The 19,890-nt window shown below is 41.9% G+C and overlaps 2 protein-coding genes and 1 non-coding gene across 4 annotated transcripts; 2 read left to right on the forward strand and 1 right to left on the reverse strand.

Annotated features, from left to right (window-relative positions):
- The first annotated feature begins 1,338 nt into the window (after positions 1-1,338).
- afdnb (afadin, adherens junction formation factor b) lies at positions 1,339-14,568 on the forward strand. The gene is made up of 22 exons (XM_027274979.1): positions 1,339-2,598; positions 3,101-3,293; positions 4,711-4,817; positions 4,915-5,048; positions 5,138-5,211; positions 5,327-5,407; positions 5,499-5,704; positions 5,809-5,954; positions 6,639-6,733; positions 6,811-7,082; positions 7,291-7,434; positions 9,355-9,553; positions 9,677-9,768; positions 9,850-9,936; positions 10,044-10,109; positions 10,194-10,267; positions 11,374-11,609; positions 11,711-11,805; positions 11,909-12,049; positions 12,865-13,731; positions 14,339-14,402; positions 14,510-14,568. Exons 1-22 carry the CDS (start codon positions 2,503-2,505, stop codon positions 14,563-14,565), a joined length of 3,525 nt encoding a protein of 1,174 aa, XP_027130780.1. The 5' UTR covers positions 1,339-2,502; the 3' UTR covers positions 14,566-14,568.
- Positions 14,569-14,592: 24 nt separating this feature from the next.
- Positions 14,593-18,188, reverse strand: dusp23b (dual specificity phosphatase 23b). Of its 2 annotated transcripts, none has more exons than XM_010753417.3 (3): positions 16,293-16,423; positions 15,864-16,139; positions 14,593-15,213 (listed from the first exon to the last, which is right to left on the reverse strand). In XM_010753417.3, exons 2-3 carry the CDS (start codon positions 16,131-16,133, stop codon positions 15,028-15,030), a joined length of 456 nt encoding a protein of 151 aa, XP_010751719.1. In that variant the 5' UTR covers positions 16,134-16,139; positions 16,293-16,423; the 3' UTR covers positions 14,593-15,027. The 2 variants fall into 2 exon arrangements, with proteins under 2 accessions (XP_010751719.1, XP_019133501.1); XM_019277956.2 differs by lacking the exon at positions 16,293-16,423 and adding an exon at positions 18,001-18,188 and having other exon boundaries at positions 14,595-15,213.
- Positions 18,189-18,343: 155 nt separating this feature from the next.
- On the forward strand, positions 18,344-18,426 carry trnal-cag (transfer RNA leucine (anticodon CAG)). The gene has a single exon. It is a non-coding gene; the product is annotated as a tRNA-Leu (tRNA).
- Positions 18,427-19,890: the final 1,464 nt, after the last annotated feature.

The raw sequence follows: 19,890 nt of genomic DNA on the forward strand, positions 1-19,890 counted from the left end.
GCTGGACAAACCTCAAGGTTCTTCTGCGTTTGTAGACTGCAAGAAAAGCCAGAACAAATGCAACAAACAAGACTGACTGCTGACTTCTAATGTAACCCAGTTTATACTGTGTGAGCACTGTTGTTTTTTTAGGTAGGCTCTTTAAATTTACCAAATCTGACTGTGAAAAAGAAAGAAGTAAATCCTGCGTCAGTACTTTTCCTAAGAACGCTACAGACAAGAGCAGGCCTTGAACGACTGAGGGACACTTGCAAAACCTGGATGAGAGATCGATACGTTTTTTTATAGTATCAAACATATTGATCGTTCACTATTCTCTCATCCAGCTTTACAAGTGTCATTGAATTTCAAGGCCTGGATCACAGGCAATGACCTCTTCTTGGATTTATTCATCTCTGCTGTGATGGAGCTCGTCGACATCGCCTTCACGTGTAGGACAAACTTACTGTGTGTGGCACCGCATGAAAATGTAAATAGCGTGAATAGATTTTATTACAACAACATTTCAAGAACAACAAGAAGACGACAACAAACATAACACCGTACGAGAGAAGACAAAGGTTGTAAATGAAGCACAAACGGCAGAGCAGGAAGGTGTCGAGAGCGAGGAAGATGGCAGGAAAAGTGTGAGAAAAAGGGTGACAATGCGTGACGTCTGAGACAAAAATATGTTCCTAAATGTGGATTAACAGGCAGGTGCAGCAGAAATCTTTATTTCATGTTCACATGTGTGTCCTGGATCATTATTGTCTACATATGTGCAGATGTAGTCTCTTTACAGGCGGTGTGAAGTACTGTGACGTACTGTAGGGGTTGTTGTTGCCGTCTTGTACTACATTAGATATTCTAAGGGTTTAAAGGTGTTAACTAGAGAAAAGCACACGGGAGGTGTTGGGAAATTAAATTAGGAAAAAAAGGATCCAGATGTTTGCAACACATCACACTTCAGCAAAGCAAATCTTCCACAGTGAAACTATTTATATCTCGATTAAAAGATCTAACTGAAACCGAACAAACATCACGTGAAAATCTTCCTTTGTTCGTATGTTTGTCTGTTACTTAGTGGGATAAATTTGTTAACAGCACTGTCGCTGCAGTTCCTCTAATGTCCACTTGAGGCTGACTCCAGAAGTGAGTCAGTCTCCATAAGTCCCCATGTTTCACAGCAGAAATAAACATGTTTACAGCCTGGTACAAAAAACAGTTTTGGTCTCTGTAGCTAATTTCCCCGTTCATGACAACTGTACTGAGGGTGAATTTATATACAACTCACCTGTTCAGGTTATATTAAGGCTTAAAGTTTGACGCTTTGATTGACAGATGTTACAGATGGCTTGTTTGAGCAACCAGGCGTCACTCAGCCCGCCTCAAGTCCACTGATGATCCATCTATTTTTAGATTTGCTGGGAGCCGGCAGAGACAGAACTGCCAAGACGACGATGGTGGCCAGTTTTGTGGGTGACGTCACGGATACAACATCCATGTTTACACGGTCTATGATTTACACAACGCCACCTAACTTCTGATGTTTGACTGTAAGAATCATTGGGCTGTGGTCGTCTAGTAGTTGGAGGATCACTGGTCCAATAGTTAGAGTACTGAGCAAGATGCTGGACTCCAAATTGTATAAAAGAACCTTCATAGATTTAGAAACTTTCTACATATACAAACATAATGATGCTGATGGAGCCTTGTACCTGTTTCTCATGGCTGAAACTGTTTTTTTCCGACTGAAAGGTGCCTCCTCTGCATCTTCCACCATCCAGACAACAATAGCCCTGATTGTTCAGTGTTTTTAAAGCTGTACTGTATATCTAATTAAGTGTTGGTTTTGCTGGGCCTTTTGTTCCATTGTAGGTTTTACCCAGAAAGTTTCAGAGCAGCCAACAAAAGCTGCCCTACATACACGGCGGTGACTGAATGGGAAGACCATAAATTGTGTTGAAAATCACTGGTATGCATGAGAAGTGGCATTCCCTGGAGCGTAAATATCCGTGTCGCTGAGAAAAAGAGGATATAAATCTCTCATGGTGACAGGGAAAATGTCTCTGAGACTCTGGCGCACTGTCACATGATGATTTTTCTGCAGCAGCACGGCTTAAAATGTGTGTAAATAACCGAACCAGGAAACTCGAGTGGGAAGACAAAACGACAGATTAAATTTGCCGGTGGACTATGAAGATGGGGATCTTCTCCCTGTGACAGACATACGATTAGGAAACTGTTTGCCTCACATAACAAAGATCCACTGACCCGTTAAATGAGGGCAGAGGGATGCGGGGGGCTTGGAGAGGGGATGTGGATGTGGGGATGAAGTAGGCAATTATGTTTAAGAGCTCGCTGCGCAGCACAATGAGTTCATAACTGATGGGGAATAGATTGAAGACGGGGTGCAGGTCCTTACAGATACAACAATAGGACAGATAAGAACTTTTCTGTCACAGGAATCTAAAATCTGCGGCGGCCAGTCGGACGAAAACTTTGAGTTTAATTAAGGGAAAAATGCCGGAGGAGGAAAAAAGAGAGAAATTAGCCAAAGTCATCAGACAGTGGAACGACAACAGACTGGACTTGTTTGAAATAAGCCAACCTGATGAGGTAAGTCGCTTGCAGACGTCAGACAGGGTTCAGAAACTTATAACCTTTATTGTGACGCACTTTTGGATGCATCTTTAAATATTATAAAGTCAACACCCACTGATGTAAATTACATCTATTAAAACTACTGTAGTATGAAGTAGTTCTGTGGTAATGGGATGTTACTCGAGTACTTTTTTTTACTTTTACCCACCTGCATTCATTTTCTACAAGTCAGTTCTTCATGTTTTATCCAATATCTTATATTTCAACACTAAAGTCGCCGTTAGATTCATGCACTGTATCAAAAATATCGTTGCTTCAGGGCTAAACCACTTTGCTTTGTTTGCAAAAGTGAATTTAAAAAGCCGGTAGCAGTTTCTTCAGAGAGAAAATATTAAACTAGCTCCAGTACATGATGAGATTTGTCACTTGAAACCACATCTAGTCCATCCATCCATTTTTGATGTCAACTATGCGATATTTACTATTACTACAACTACAATTTCCTTTCTCCGGGCAGAGCTTGGAGTTTCACGGTGTGATGCGTTTCTACTTTGAGGATCATGTCGGAGGAAACGTGGCCACAAAGTGTCTGCGAGTTTCCAGCAACTTTTCAACTCACAAAGTTATCGAAACTCTGTCGGAGAAATTCAGGCCCGATATGAAAATGCTGACCACCAGTTATTCCCTGTATGAGATCCACGGCAATAAAGGTAATCACTCGACTCTTCGATGGGACGTACGGTTGACATCACAACACAATATGTCAAATAATTAAGGAAGATAAAGTTCAAAGGAAGGGTAGTTTACTGGGAAACAGGCGAAGAGGGTGAGTCCAAATAGTAAATCCTGGAGAGTCTTGCATGAGATCTGTTAAGAACTATCCTGCAGTGAGTGTGTGGGGATCTGGGAATTCAGGTGTGTGTTCAGGTGTGTGGCAGATGTGTGAGATTGTCCTGATTGCAGGAGACGGCAGAGTCAACGAATGAAATGAAATCAATCAATTCGCACAGACGGTCAGATCTCTGTGAGGACTATACACTGTATCTTTGAATGGTCTTTCATGCTTTAACATTATATAAAGTCCTTTTTATGAATACAAGTTATTTTGTATCAGGGGTTGACAAAGAGGAGAGGGATCACAGGTCAGTAAGAGAAGAGAGAGAGAGCTGTGTTAAACCTTTAAAACAGAAATAGACGTTTGGTTTAAGGATCACGGATAAATCCATTTAAAAAATGTTCAATCTAACCACTGAGTAGACTGCAGCTGCCTCAAAGACACAAACAGGTTCCCAAAATATTTAGAGACCAATTACGAGCTCTGCTCTGGTTCAATAATGATCTCGGGTCGCTTAAGCTTCTCTGGACTGGAAGACATAATTAAAAATCGAAGTTATTCGGGATGAAAAAATGGTCACAGCAGTATTCTCCTCTGTTATGTAACGCCGTGGGAACGACTAAATGGAAAGTTTAATCATTTGGATTGTTCTTCTTTCGGGGCCAAAGCTATCTCAAATGGAAATGATACATTTCATGTCTGAGTTATGCATATGATGTGAAAGTCTTAAGAGCCAGTGTTGAGTTCCTGTAGAAACACGGCCAACTCTTTTGAATGTAACAAAACCACAAAAATTCTTATTTTCAGGTGATTATACACTAATGTAAGTCCGAGCCTTAGTAATGACCTGCAATGAGATGCTTTCTAGTCCCGTAAAGCTTTCTAGAGATCGAGGAGTTTCACAAACTGAATAAGTTCCAGATATACAAACACAAAACTGTCCTGTGCTAGTTTTGTAGTTACAAAAATATGGTACAGTATATGATATAGTGAACTTCACATGTATTGTTTTGGATTTGCAACTTACAGCACAGCTGACAGAGGATGTGATCCAAACATTTCCAATAACTCCACAGCGTTGTAAAGTCCAAAAGTCAAAATATATTGAACAAAGATCGATGTAATCGTTTCCAAAATCATGTTTTTATTTCGTTGAAACTGTTTGATCTCCATTATGCTGCACACAAACGAGGTACACACCTGTATTAACGAGGTACACACCTGTATTAACGAGGTACACACCTGTATTAACGAGGTACACACCTGTATTAAATGCTTCTGTATTTTGTAAGAGCGTAAACTGGACCTGGACGAGAGGCCTCTGGTTGTACAATTAAACTGGACCACAGACAACAGAGAGGGACGCTTTGTGCTCAAGAAGGACAAGGAGAGCGTGGAGGTAACACCTCATCTAGTCTGCTGTTTCACTCTCTGTCCGCTCGCTCGTCATCTCTCATATCTGCGTGTTATTTTTTACGATGTGTCGAACTATGAAGGAAAACTGTCCGGAGAAGGAAAGAGGAGGAGGAGGAGGCATGATCCAAAACTTCAAGAGGACGCTGTCGAGGAAAGAGAAGAAGAAGGAGAAGAATAGGACTAAAGCGGCTGAGGTTTCGGAGGATGAGAATGGGTAAAATGTTTGAAATTAATATTTATTTTTGCAGACTACTGCTGACCTAACCGTCACAGTAACATCCACCCCTTTAAACAAATATCCAGGTCAACTGAAAAGCCACTGAACAGCAGCAGCAGCATCTGTGGGACAAAAAGGCAGCAGAGGGAGGCTGCCTCGGGTACGTCATCTGCAGATTGTAGAAAAATAGAAACGATAGATCATTTTTAAATATATAATAGCGGCAAGTCTTTGTTTCTCTGTTCCTCTTATGACTTCTCTTTGCTAAAATACAGGAGGAAAGCACACAGGACGTCTTGATCAAGACTTTTCTGATCGTCCTGGATTACCAGCTCAAATAAAATTCAGTGCTAACTGTGAGTATGAAGTGTTATTTTTTAGTTAATCAGCTGTGCTTCCCTTCTCATAACGTCCTCCTGCCCCCTGCTGGTGTTTTCTACATTTCAGCTGAGGAAGCTTTCCTGTCTGCAGTCATAAATTACACCAACAGCTCCACAGTTCATTTCAAGCTCTCACCTGCGTACATCCTGTATGCTGCGGGGCGCTACACGCTGCAACGCCATTACAGGCGAGCCTCTCCACCCTCGGGGCACACGCACGGTGCCACCTCCATCGCAAACAAAATGGTGGCCATGACAGGGAAGGTCATACAGGCAAGTGCACGACGGCTCTTACTATTTGTTTTTTTGTTTTTCCGAGTCAGCCAGGTGTTCCTGTGAGTTTTTTAACATGACACCGCTGCTATGTTTCGTTGCAGAGGCAGCAGGCCATCGCCGGCGCTCTCGCCTTCTGGATGGCCAACTCCTCCGAGCTGCTGAACTTCCTCAAGCATGACGAAGACCTCGGCTCGCTCACGGGGCAAAGTCAGCTGGATCTGTCCCACCTGGTGCACAAAGCTTACAGGTACAGGGAGCACTCAACGCTCAACACGGCCTTCCACCGCCTCATCAACTGCAGTATCAAAATCACAGCCTCTGCCCTCCTCGAGGCTCAAAACAAACCACTTTAAAAATAGGTTTGCCACCGCAATAGCAACCCTGAACTTCCAAATCCCAACCGGGACAGTAAAACACAAGCACCAACATGCAATCTTTCTGTCTTCTTTGTAAATCTATAAACAATGAATGATAAATGTTCCTGCTGTCCTTCTTCAGAGGTCGATCATTGGCCTGTTTGCTCAAACAAACCATCTGTAAAGACACCCACCTGTCAATCAAAGCTCCACGTTCTTAATCCTGCATAACTTTAAGCCTGAATATAATCTGAACAGGTGAGTTGTATATAAATTCACCCTCAGTACAGTTAGCTACAGAGACCAAAACTGTTTTTTGTACCAGGCTGTAAACATGTTTATTTCTGCTTTAACATGGGGACTTATGGAGACTGACTCACTTCTGGAGCCAGCCTCAAGTGGACGTTTGAGGACCTGCAGTTTTTTGGCATTTCCGTGTTGGTTCTTGCTTATATGGCAGAAAACATGCAACAGAACCTGCAGTACAAACATGTTTAGGGATATTTAATGTTGTTTATGTACCAATAAAGTGAATATAATTATGTAGCTCATGTCTAAATGTGTTGTTTCCATAGTTGCCTGCTGCAGTGTCTACAGAACGAGTTACGAAAGCACTTGCCAACTTTTCTGGTCGATCCTGAGCAACACGGCCCCCTGCCGGCTGGTATAGGTAACTGTTTAAACACTAATTATCACATTTAAGACTCTTTTTCAAGTGCTCTGAACTTCCAACCCTGCCTGTTGCAGAGATGGTGCTGAACACCTTGATGAACACCATGTCTCTTTTACGCCGCTGCCGGGTCAACCCGGCCCTCACCATCCAGCTCTTCTCCCAGCTCTTCCACTTCATCAGCGCTTGGCTCTTCAACCGGCTGATGATCCCAGAGGCCGACGCTCCGGGCCTTCGCTCCCACTACTGGGGAGCCGCCCTACGCCAGAGGCTCATGGCCATCGAAGCCTGGGCGGAGAGGCAGGGGCTGGAGCTGGCTGCTGACTGCCACCTCGGACGCATTATCCAGGTCGGTCCCTGCCGGCACTGCAAGGAAATATGTTAAAAAATAAGACTGGGCTTTCAGAAACATGAGATCAGTTATTTTCTGCATTCATAACATGAGCTTTCTTTGTAAGAACTTGCTTGTGCTCTGCACTTTTTTTTTAATTTCATGTCAGATCACAGATTTCAGTCGGTACACGCTGTTAAAATAGCATTGCCTTGTCTGTTTCTAGGCAACCATGCTCCTGACCATGAATAAGTACTCGATGAAAGACGCGAAGGACATCCAGAATACCTGTTTCAAGTTGAACTCACTGCAGCTGCACACGTTGCTGGCTGGATACCTCTATGCCACCAACGAGCCTCACATCCCCCCTGTGAGTACGTCTCATGTCCATTGAAAGACACTCAGACGAACAGCCTGTAGAAATGAAAGACAGAGAGTATGTACTGTACCACAGAACAGGAGTATAGATTTAATAATATGAATAATTAACAATGATGAATACTGTGATGAATAATATATGAAGAATAGTAAAGCGAGTTGTCACATAAACCCATTTCTTTTGAGTGAAATATTTCTCTAATGCTCTTCTAAATATGAAATGTGTGAAGTGTGAACGTCGACTCGAGAGGAAAAGCCACATTCATACCTTTTTTCTCTCAGTTTTCTCGTGATAATGACATAATTTCATTTGTTTGCTTGAGATCTCGAGTTATTCATTCTTTTGAAATAACAAATGTTATCGCGAGATAACGGCATAATCTTTCCCGAGATCTTGAGATACGTTAGCTCAGCCAAAAACGCAAATATCAACCAAAACATAGCCTAAACATCGACTTATATTTAAAAATGTTAAAATATATATATTTAATAAGTACAGTCAGAGTCATACGCAGGACAAAAACTTCTGGACTCTCAAACAAAGTAAATATTTGTGGCAGTTGGTGTAGCTAACCAACAGCTAACGGGAAGAGTTGCGGATATCGGCAGCAGCTGTAGGTGAGGCATGTAAATGCCAAAACATCAGCTCATGTTAAAAATATAAGTATTGTATAGTGCAGTGTGAATGTCATTGAATCACGGGCTGTCAACAGCACAACAGAAACCTCTGGACTCCCACACTAAACATTTGTGGCAGTTGGTTCATTACGTTAGCTTAGTCAAACACACAAACAAACACCAACTGAACATAGCCAAAATATGGACTCATATTAAAAATGTTTGCAGAAAAAAAATACTTAATAAGTATAGTAAGAATCAAAAGCAGGGCAAAAACTTCTGAACTCCCAAATTTAACATTTGTGGCAGTTGGTGTATTTGACCAACAGCTAACGGGAAGAGTCGCAGATAGCAGGTGTTAGCAGCCTCGTAACGTTAGCTCAGCCAAACACACAAATACCAACTGAACATGGCCAAAACAAGAACTCACATTAAAAACATTAGCAGAAAAAAATAAAGTAATCGTGAGATGAGAGTCGTAGGTAAAACAAAAACTTCCGGACTCCCAAACTGAAGCTTATATTTGTGGAAGTTGGTGTAGCTAACCAACAGCTAACGGGAAGAGTCGCGGATAACGGCAACAGCTTGACATGACTTTAAAAATCCCACTTTTACTCCAAGAAACTACCTATCAACAAATTGTAATTAAAGTGTTAAATAATAAAATAACTGTCCCGTCATTATTTTTATTAGTAAGGCTGCAACTAACGATTATTTTCATTATTGATTCATCTGTTCTCAATTAATTGATCAGTTATGACGTCCTTAAATCATTTTGTTTTTGTCCACAACCCAAAGATATTCAGTTTGCTATCATAGAGGAGTAAAGAAACCAGAAAATATTCACATTTATTACTCGAAACAATTACAAAAATATTAAAAGTTGACAAATAATGAATTAATTGTGTAATCATTGCAGCTTTAATTATTATTATTATACATGATTGGATAATTGTAGTTAACTGGACTTTAGTGTTTTGTTTAGTGGTGGAGCTTTTAGTGAAGTGTGAGTATAAATTAGCATTAAATAAAAACACTCAACGTTAAAGTAGTCCTCAAGGAAGTCCTTGGTAACTATTTGTACTTCTACCAGAGTTTCCACTGTATGTGCATTCTTTCAATGTACTTTTCTACCTCTGAGGAGGTCGGGTGTTTTGCTCAGGGTCGCCGCAGACAGATTGGATGTCCCTTCCCTGAAGCCTTGTCACAGAATGACAAATGCCAATCTATACACTAGAACGACCTTTTCCTGAAACGTTTCCGCCGCCTGATCCACCTGTCATCCCCGCTGCAGGATTTGATCGATGCCGTAGTGACGGCTGCACGGGCCTCTGCGGATAACCTGATTCGGAGCGAAGGACGGGACATCCAGCTGGAGGAGAGCCTCGACCTTCACCTGCCCTTCCTGCTGCCGGAGGGAGGATACTCCTGTGACACCGTGAGAGGAATCCCTCCAGGGTTTAGGGAATTTTTGGAGCCAATATGCCGGAAAGGTATAGGATATTTCAGTCAAGATGTGAAAATAAAACACCAGGGATGGATTGTATTTAGGATAAACACGCCCAAAATGGGTCCTCTCTTTGATATTTGTATTGAATGACACCGTCCTCCTGCAGGTCTCTGCTCTTTGACAGCACAGACAAACTCCAGAGGTGACTGGACCGCGTACTTCAGTGAGACAACTTCCTCTGCAGAGAGCTCACACTTGGTCTGTTGTTCCAGAAGCACAATAAATTTAACAAGCATTTATTTGAGCGGTCATGTAATTCATTTCTATGTTCTCGAATAGGCAGCTCACAGAGAGCCAGAGGTTGTGACTATCGCCCTGAACAAGCCTCTGAATAGTGGGATGGGGGTCAGCATCGTGGCTGCCAAGGTGACTTTTTTTCCTGATGTGTTTTAACTAACTGGAACTGTTCAAACATGAAAAATATTTGCTAAACGTCTCAACTAATTAACATCCTCCCTTTTATTTTGCCAAAGGGAGCAGGACAAGGTAACCTTGGCATTTATATCAAATCTATAGTCAAGGGAGGACCGGCTGAAATGGTGAGAGCTGATTTTTTTTTTTTTGTGTGGATTTATTTCACGCTTGAGAATCATTTTAACACAAACTCACTCTTCTTTGTGCAGAACGGGAGGTTAACAGCCGGGGATCAGCTGCTGAGCGTGGACGGTCGAAGCCTGGTCGGCCTCAGCCAAGAAAGGTAGCCAGCCACGTAACAGCCTGTTATACAACAGGGTGGGAAATGTTTGTGTTGTTCAGCAGCGTGGCGCTTGGGCGATGGCACCGTCTGCCTGTTTTGGTCAGTTCTTTCACCACTTTGGTCCAGACTGAAATATCTCAATACCCTATTATCTCGACACCGTGGAATTTACGGTTGAGTGAAATGTCACAACAATGTTTGGACGTTTGGACTTTGGTACATGTTCAGTGTTCTGCCCATGGACACTTCAACATGCAGACTGGGGATCGAAGCGCTGCAAAAGCCTAACACAGGAAAACTAATTCATGTTTTTATCAGCTCGAGGCTTGATTACAGCAATGCTCTTTAAAAAAACATTAGGCCGCCTACTACTTGTACAAAACTCTGCAGCCTGGGTACTGACGAAGACCAGACAGAGGGCGTGTAGTTTTAGAATTGATTTAAAGATTCTTCAGTTTTTAAATCGCTGAATGACGCTGACCGATCTTGTAGACATGCTACATTGGTATGTCCCGAGCAGGTCCCTCAGATCCTCGACAGCTGAGGACCTCCACATAAACAAAAACATACGAGAAGTCCGCCTTCTGTCTACATGTGTATCTGAAGGACTGCACCTCTTGTAGACATGTTTTTAAAGATACACGTTTGCATGAAAGGTGCTATATGAATAAATAAAGTTTTATTCTTCTGATTCTACCTCTACCTTGAGCCACATCTGCTCCTTGGATGAAGGGGGTCCATAGAGAGAGCAGATCCTCCTACAATGAGTTGGATGGAGTACAGAAGTACACCTGTGTTCAAAGAAAAGGCCTTGTAAAGCAAAAGTACAGTTATGTTTATGCACTCGAATGTCAAGTCTGTATATAATCATGTGACAACAGTGTTTGGTTGGATAGTATTACCTACATATCGAGGTGAAACTTCGATTGTGTCACGAAGGAGGTGCTAGCAGCTTTCAAATCTCATTCAACATGAAAGAGTCGTGTATTACTGCCAGATTAAGATAATCTAATAAAAAATATGAAACAAAGACTATATGTCGTCAGTGTTTGTTTAGTTTGATAAGGCAATAAATGTGGAATATTATTCATCTTGTGTTGATTCAGGGCAGCAGCGATCATGATGCAAACCGGCCCCGTCGTGACCTTGCGGGTCGCAAAGTGTGGAGCGAGTTACCACGGCCTGGGAGCTCTGCTGAGTGAGTCAACCTCACAGAGGACTGCAGGTAGAGCGCTCGTGGATCCTGGCACCTCCGAGACGCTCCATGGAAGCAGCAGGAGAAAGAAAGAGCAGATGATGCAGAGAAACAGACAACTGTACCGCTCCAACCCCAACGTGACCGGTGGGTCCGCTTCTTTAAACGCTGCTGGGCGCGCACAGTCTTAATGTTAAATATGTTTAATGCCGAGGGCGAGTCATGAGAACAACTTCTTCTCATTTCAGCAGATTTTGCCCCCGAGGACGGAGACGAACCCGTCGACCCTGCAGCGAGAGGGAACAACATGGCTGCTGTCTCCAGTAGCGACCTTTGTGCTGATGTGAGACTTTTCTAGATTTCTCTGGATGATTCCTCTCAGCTTGAAAACACTCAAGCTGGATGTAAACGCTGAATGGTTTGCTTACTTCACGCCTGTTTTTCAGACATTTCACAGGGAATACTTGACGCTGCCGACGCCTAAATCCCAGGACAAGAACTTGTCTGAATCCGGTCGACCACAGCAAACTGTCAAAATGTCTTTGAGGCCTTTAGACGGACAGAGCTCCAGTAAGACGACCTTAATGGTAAGTCTTTATCAAACGCTGCAGAGAGTTAATATCACTCATAATCATATTTATTATTTACTGAGCTGTAAATAAAAGAAAAGTTGACATAGGCAGAGGTAGAAAGTAACTAAGAACTACAAGTACTTGAATATACACTACTTTTATATTTATACTAAATATTGTACTTTTTACTGTCCGACTTATCTGAAAATTAAAAGCTCAGTTTGTAACTTTTAGGGTAATCTATTGGCAGAGACTAAATATAAGATGCATAATTATGTTTTCAGTGATATCTAAACACCTTATAAAACAAATCATCATGTTTTTATTACCTTAGTCTTTTTATCTACATGTACGGCATCTTGTTACGGTAACCCAGACAGACAAAGGGCAGCGGAGACTGCGTTTCCGACGTTGCCGACGTAGCAGGAAAATAAGTAGTAGAAGAAGATGGATGTGACATAGAGGGAGAAAAAGAAGTATTACTAGTTTCTTAGACATAAAACACAAGATAAGCTTATAAAATACAATACTTTGTCATAGATTAATACAGTGGCTCCCTTGGTTGGCTTGAGACCTTTTACAAAAAGCAGCCTTTTCATCTTGCACCAAAGAAGATATTCCTCGGCTGATTTCATTCAATAACTGTTCAAATATTTCACAAAAAAGCTTCAAAGACAATAGAAAAGTCGTAATACTTTTACTTTTGATACTTTAAGTACATGATCTGCTGATTAATTAAGACTTTAAGTTACTTGTTCTGGTATTTTACTCAAGAAAACGTTGTACTTGCACCACTGATTGTTCATAAAACTTCACATTTCTCCTTGCAGCGCCAGGCTCTGTCACAGGAGAACCTGTGCATGGAGAGTCGAGGCCCCCTGCTGGACAAGAGGCAGAGTCTGTGGGAGCAGAAGGACCAGCATGCAAAGCAAACCACGAGCCACTATTCATCTTTCCCAATCCGCTCGAGTGTTTCCAGTCATGACATCCTCTCAGATCAGAGGCGACAGCAGGCCGGTCGTACGAGCGGCGCCGGCGTCTGGAGAACTCCTTTCTCACAACATCCAACGCCGACGCCTTCGAACCAGCCGATACGCATAGACATCCCTGTGAGCAGAGCAGTGAACGCACACGTTAACCCTCCACTCACCACCTTCCAGAGCTCAGCTTTGCTGGCGACGAAGGCGAGCCAAACTTTTAAAGTGAATGGAAATAAACAGAGTCCTCAAAGCCAAGCGCATCATATTTATGCGTGCCCCGTTCCTGCAACCAAGAAGCTACCTCAGCCCTCGCTTCTATCACAGCAGCCGAGATCCAACACTGCAAAACCTCAAGTCAGCATCTCTCCAACCAAGCACGTCTCCTTCCAAGAACCCCCGACTCAGCACAGGCAGGGCTCAAAGCAAAAACACCCTCAGGAGCTGCTGCTGTGCGATCCGTGGAGGAGGGAGGCCCAGGAGAAGCTGGAGAAGCAGCACAGGCTCCACGTGGTGGAGCTCCTGGAGCAGGAGGTGCAGGAGCTCCAGGCTAAAGGCAAGCGCACGGTGGAGGAGAGCGAGCGGCTCCGAAGGCTCAGTCTGGAGTGGCAGTTTCAGAAGAGGGTGCAGGAGATTCAGCAGAGAGGGGAGGATGATGAAGAAGAGGAGGAAGAACTGGACATGATGCTGACGATACAGCAGCTGGAGGAAAGATCGCAGGTCAGTTAAAGGGCAAGTCCACTTCTGGACTTTCTGGGAAATGTAGGAAATCGTAGAGTGAATCGAGAATACATGATCAAATACACGCAAACTACCAGATGCTGTATGTAAACACTCTTAATGATGATTCTGGGACGTGATTTTCCAAAAAATGTTGCATGTTCAAACCTCTGTGGATCTTTCTGAGCGATGATCACGTTACCAACCTGTGGCCAGTTCACTTCATTCATCGTTCATCGACGTTCCAGCAGCTGTTTGCTCTCAGCACTTCACAACTTTTCCACTCTTTTGTTGCCACTGTGCGAACTGTTTGGAAACATGCTGCAGGCATCAAATTCAAAACGGGCAGATCATTTTCCTCCCAAAAAAACAAAACAATCAAATTTCCCAGTTTTAAGTTTTCTTTGTGCTATTTTTAATTATATATGAGCACATCGTCACATTTTACACAGCATGCCACAACTACACATGAGAAAAAATCTTTATAATGTCTTAAGACATTGATATTCCTCATATCATACATTAGTGTTGATGACACTGCTGCAGATTTATCACGTTACAAATATAAGTCACCGACGTTTTAATTCTATTATTTTTCCATCTTTAGAGCCGGAGAAGCTCTGCTGAGCTGGAGAAGCAGGCAGGAAGGAAGGAAAACAAGGCGCAGACAGGTGATGGTCAGATTTTGCTGTTTCAGTTTTCGTTTATTTATTTTAAGTCTGTGCATATTAGACACATTATTTTATTTTACATTGAAATATTTTCATGTTACTGACAGATGAAAGAGCAAGCGGACAGAGTCGAGACATTAACGACACGGCTTCGATGGAGTGAGTTCAACTTCTGTCAGACAAAAAAAGTGACAGATCCCTGAGTAACATAAATCTGCAGACGAGCGTAAATAAAATTCAAGTATTCCTGCTGACGTCATTGTTCGTATTATTATTTACAGAAACCAGGAGGGGAACATCGGTAGAGCGCTGGCTCCTGAAAAGCTCACATTCAAGGAGCGCCAGCGCCTCTTTTCCCTGGCGACCACTGCATAAATACACGACGGATGAAGTCCTCAGACGTGGAACGTGTCTATATAATCTATAAGTAATAATGTGCTAGCAATGACAGTATACATGTAAAAAAGGCAGTATGTGTTTGTATTTACAGTAGAAATGTTTATTTTAGTGACGTACTGGTGGTGCAGTATTGTTGTCATCACGTTCTTTAAACATTAATTCTTTTCTTTCCTGTCCCGACATAATAAAATCTTAATTTAGCGATGTTTGATTCTGTTATTTCATCCTACTTTGTGCGCTGATAAAACTGCACCACGGCCTTCTCCTGCTCGCGAGTTTCTATCGAGCCTTGCCGCAGTCTGCGGATCTCGTTGATGGCGTCTATGCCCGACATCTTCCTCGTCTTCACCAGGTAGCAGGCCAGCATGGTGCCTGTTCTGCCGTGTCCGTGCATGCAGTGAACTCCAACGCCCTGAGGAGAAACAACAACAGGCACGCACGTAGCTGTGAGACAGTCAGTCAACAGAATTTAAATGCCAACTATTTAATTTTCTAGCCAACAAAACAAACATTTATTGGTTCAAGCTTCTTAAATTAAGATCTGCTGCTTTTCTTTCTTTCTAAATATGTTCAGGTTATGAAATCACAAGTATTTTTCACTATTTTCTGACATTTTATAGAACAAATGATGTATAATTTAATAGATAAAGTCATTGGTAGACTAATCGATGATAATAATAACTAATAACTGCAAGCACCACTAACAAAAAAACAGGAAATACCGACCCTGTCTGCTTACTGGAAGAAGAAAATCAGATCCCACAACAGACTAAGCTTTGGTAAAACCTTGCTGCTGGTAGTCTTTATGAAAATAACATTTTTTTTAAAGATATTTCCCCCTTTTTGCTTTTTGATTCATGCACTTTGGAGGCGCTGCAAGGTCGTGAAAGACACTTTTTTCCTTTCCACTGTTCCAGGGCTTTTGCCAAAATCAAGTAATCGTGGTGCCAAGTGTATTAGGTTACAGCGCTTGTGGCTTGTGTGAGCCCGGAGAGTCCTGAAAGTACTTTATAAGCATAACCATCCATCACGCACAGTCCATCCAGCTATGCGAGTCCTCACCTCTCCCTTGGAGTTGGCCTCGTCCACGATGGAGAGGAATCTATCAATCTGAGTGGGCGAAGGAGGAGTGAAGTCTGCTATCTTGATGTGGTGCAGCTGTAGCTCCGGGCACGAGTCGTGGTAAGGTGGTTTTCTCTCGCACAGGCAGACCAGGTGCTTGATGCCGTTGTCCAGCAGGTACTGGTACTCACATGTCATCCTGGGCAGCGCCAGTCCGGCCAGTTTTCCTGGTTCGACCCAGGAGAAATTGTGTGGGGCGGCGTAGGCCATGTCGAACTGAGAGCGGAAGACAAAGACAGTCAGATCGAGCTGTACGCCACTTCATTACGTAACATGCATGAAGTCAGAAAAACACTCTAGTGAACCCGTGTCATAAAACATTATCTCTGGAACTGACGTTTTCTAGGAAGCATTCTGAGTAAACATTACCTCTCCAACCGGCTGAATTCAGGCTGATTTAAAAGCAAACACTCCGTACAGACAGAGACAGCCTCAAACTATTTGTCAAGACGACGCCAGCTCACCGGCTCAGCCAGATAGTTCAGTGTGTGAGAAGGGGGTAATTAGTTTGACATATACTAGTAGGTATGTGCACATACAGTGTGTAGGCCTCACCAGACTCCACCTACGATGTGGGCGTAGCATCTATAACACAAAGTCCGAGAATGACTGTGCAGATTATATTACGATTATCATGTTCCTTCTCTTTGTGAAGTCAGTCAACTTCAAGTTGTGCAAAACGCTGCTGCCCGTCTTTTAACTGACACCAGCAAACGTGCGCACATCACTCCTGTTCTTAAATCCCTTCATTGGCTTCCTGTCCTTTATAGAATTGATTTTAAACTCTTAACATTTGTTTTTAAAGCTCTTAACGGCCTCGCCCTTTCATATTTTATCTGAGCTTTTAACTGTCCGCAATCCTGCTAGAGCTCTGAGGTCTAAAGATCAACTGTCGCTGGAAGTGCCCAGGTCAAAATACAAACACTGGGGTCACCGAGCGTTTTCGGCAACTTATTTAGGATGGCTTTTAACACCCAGTAGTATGATGACACTTTTATCATTTCTTATTCGATTTTGTTGCATTTTATTGTTTTTATTATTATTTTTATTTTGTTTGTTTTTTACCTATTGTTCTCGTTATTTATTATCTGCTGTAAAGCACTTTGGTACACCGAAAGGACTGTTGTAAAGGGCTGTATAAATAAAGTACATTTACATTTACATTTGTTTATTGATCTGCTCTGCTCTGTTGCAGTATTATGGACCTGCACACACACACACACACACACACACACACACACACACACTAATCTACCCTCATTATTTCACCATTGTATCACGTGAATGCTAAAACAGTAATCATATAATTATCATACCATCAGTCATATATATTTTTTTGCCCAATGTGGGACGTCCCACTGGATTAGTGTAAGATGCACAATATAATTTTCACTAGTTACAATTGTATTTAATCTGCATTTTTTTTAATATGTGCAATGCAATTCTAGACATATAAATAATTTAATTTGACTGAATTTTAGGATTAATTTATGATATCTGTCATGTAATTGCAGATACCTGAAAATAACATGTCCACAAGTGAGAATTAAAGTGTTGATATAAATAATTAATTAATTTTGACTAGTGGGAAATTAACTGTAGATATGTTTTATTAGAAATTAAACTCAACACAACATTCAGTGTAATGACTTCAGGAGCAAAACAACTGAACTTTAGTGACAGATTTAGTTATTTATTAAAGATTGACACATTATCTCGATATAACTGCATTAAAAAAACAGCGAGCTCTTCTGCTACCGTTAGTTACCGGTGTTACGGTTCAACGAGTGACCCTGTTAGCTGGTGACCGTTACAGGAAGCGAATTAAACAAAAAAACACAAAGGACACATCGGGTGTGTGTGTGTTTAACTGTAACGTTAATGAGAGAAAAACTAAACATTGACGAGGACAGCTACACGTCTCCGCTGTGACTACGACGACCACAGTTTTAAGTCGAGTCACCGGTTAACACGGTCACTCGTTGGACCGAAACACCGTTAGCTATGAGCTAACGCGAAGCCGTAGCCGTTAACCAGCTCGTTTAGCACCAAACACAGCCACAGCAGCGATACTCACAGTTTCTGTCTTTGAATGAATGTTCTCCCCGTCACTACGTGCAGCTTCGGTCGGTGTTAGTTAGAGTTGGAGCATGTTTGGCTGACAAACTACGTCAAAGTGTGCGGGTCCGCTGCGTTACCGCCGCTAGGTGCTGTCATGCTACATGGAGCAGCTGTCTCTAGAGATCAGCGTAAAGATGGCGGACACAGAGAAGAGCTCTGTTCGTGTTTTAGTTAAAACTGTGAAACACAATATTAATACAATAAATAATAATACATATATATATATAAATATATATCAAGCAATGATAAAAGAGAGTACAGTACAGTTTATAAATGACTTCTGTTTCTACGGTGTCTATGTCAGGATGGCCGAGCGGTCTAAGGCGCTGCGTTCAGGTCGCAGTCTCCCCTGGAGGCGTGGGTTCGAATCCCACTTCTGACAATAACCTTTTCTCGCATGTACACTGAATACGGTGAGTTCGAATCCCACCCGGGACATTCTTATTATTACTTTCTTTCTCATTGTTTACGGTCCATAAACAGGAGTCTGTTTGTCCTGTGCACTGTTTAGGATACTGCTGCGTCACTACACGTTGTTATTATTGATTATTGTGTGTTGAATCGCACTAACGCACTGTAGCTGTGACACAGACATCTATTTATTTTTTCTCATATGTTTTAAAATTATCAATAAAGTCAGATAAATTTAGCACACCTGAAAAAAATCTTATTTAGTGTGAGGAGGAACCCAGAGAAGTATGAAAAGATATGGGGCTCTTGTCTTTACCACCACCACTACTACTCAGTTTAACTAGTATGTCAGTATATAACCTGCTCCCCTTTACTATTTTGTCTACTTCTATGATTTTGACTATTTGGGACCTCATACAGCATTTGATTGTATTTTATTTTGCAGGTGTAAACAAAGGTGAACTCATGCAATTGTTTTATTTATCTTGTTTTGTACTGTACCAGGGTTGAGCGTGGGAGTTTTGTATGTCTGTTCCTTTGTGTGTCTTGTTTGTGAAAGTAGACATATAAAAAAAGCTTCAATAAAAATATCTTTAAAAAGAAAATTTGTATGAACATACCTGTAGAGGGCGTATCATCATCTCCTTCAACAAAATGGTGACGCTCTCTCTTAAAATCTTCTTTCTCCAAAGTCAGACGTTGCTTGTAAAGTTGTGCAACCAAGCCATAATCGAAACCAGACTACTTTTTAATTCTAGGGGACTTTTCAAGGATACTGGATGTCAGTGTTAATTATGTGAAGAGTTCGGGACACGGTATGCAACCATAAAAACATGTTCAAGTACAATAACACTTCTTTTAAGAGTTGGAGCATGCACTAACAGATGATTTGTGTGCTACTATTATGTATTCTTGCTGTGGTTTACTGTAGGCACATTGTGCATTTGTATTTGTGGCGGAGGTTTGACTGTTTTAATTAATGTAAGGCATTGCAGGTGAGCACATTGAGGTGTTTTAAAGAAGTCAAAGAGAGTTTAACAGCTAGACTACGTAAGATAAGTGCAATTACAGTGACATATATAGGCCTTTAGTACAGTACAGGATGTGAGGATGTGTGATTTAGCTGCAGGTCTAAGTAGAAAATAAAATATATCCGTAACTACAGCTTGCTCTCATTTTTTGAAGGTGTAAACATCCAGACTGAACATCCCTGGCTTTAGTTTGCATATAAATAAATATAAATTGTCTAAATATGAAATATCTAAACCAATCAGACGAATACTTAATGCCTAGTGCAGTTAACTATCTCAATGCAACGCTTCAAATTGTGTGAGAGACGTCCTTGTCGAGTCCGCATTGAATCATTCTTGTTTTTTAATGTCTCGGCACTTCCAGACGGAGGCCGCCTCTGTTCTCATACAATCTCCACATGATT

The sequence above is a fragment of the Larimichthys crocea genome, chromosome XXIV (genome assembly GCF_000972845.2).
Source record: "Larimichthys crocea isolate SSNF chromosome XXIV, L_crocea_2.0, whole genome shotgun sequence".
NCBI lineage: Eukaryota > Metazoa > Chordata > Actinopteri > Sciaenidae > Larimichthys > Larimichthys crocea.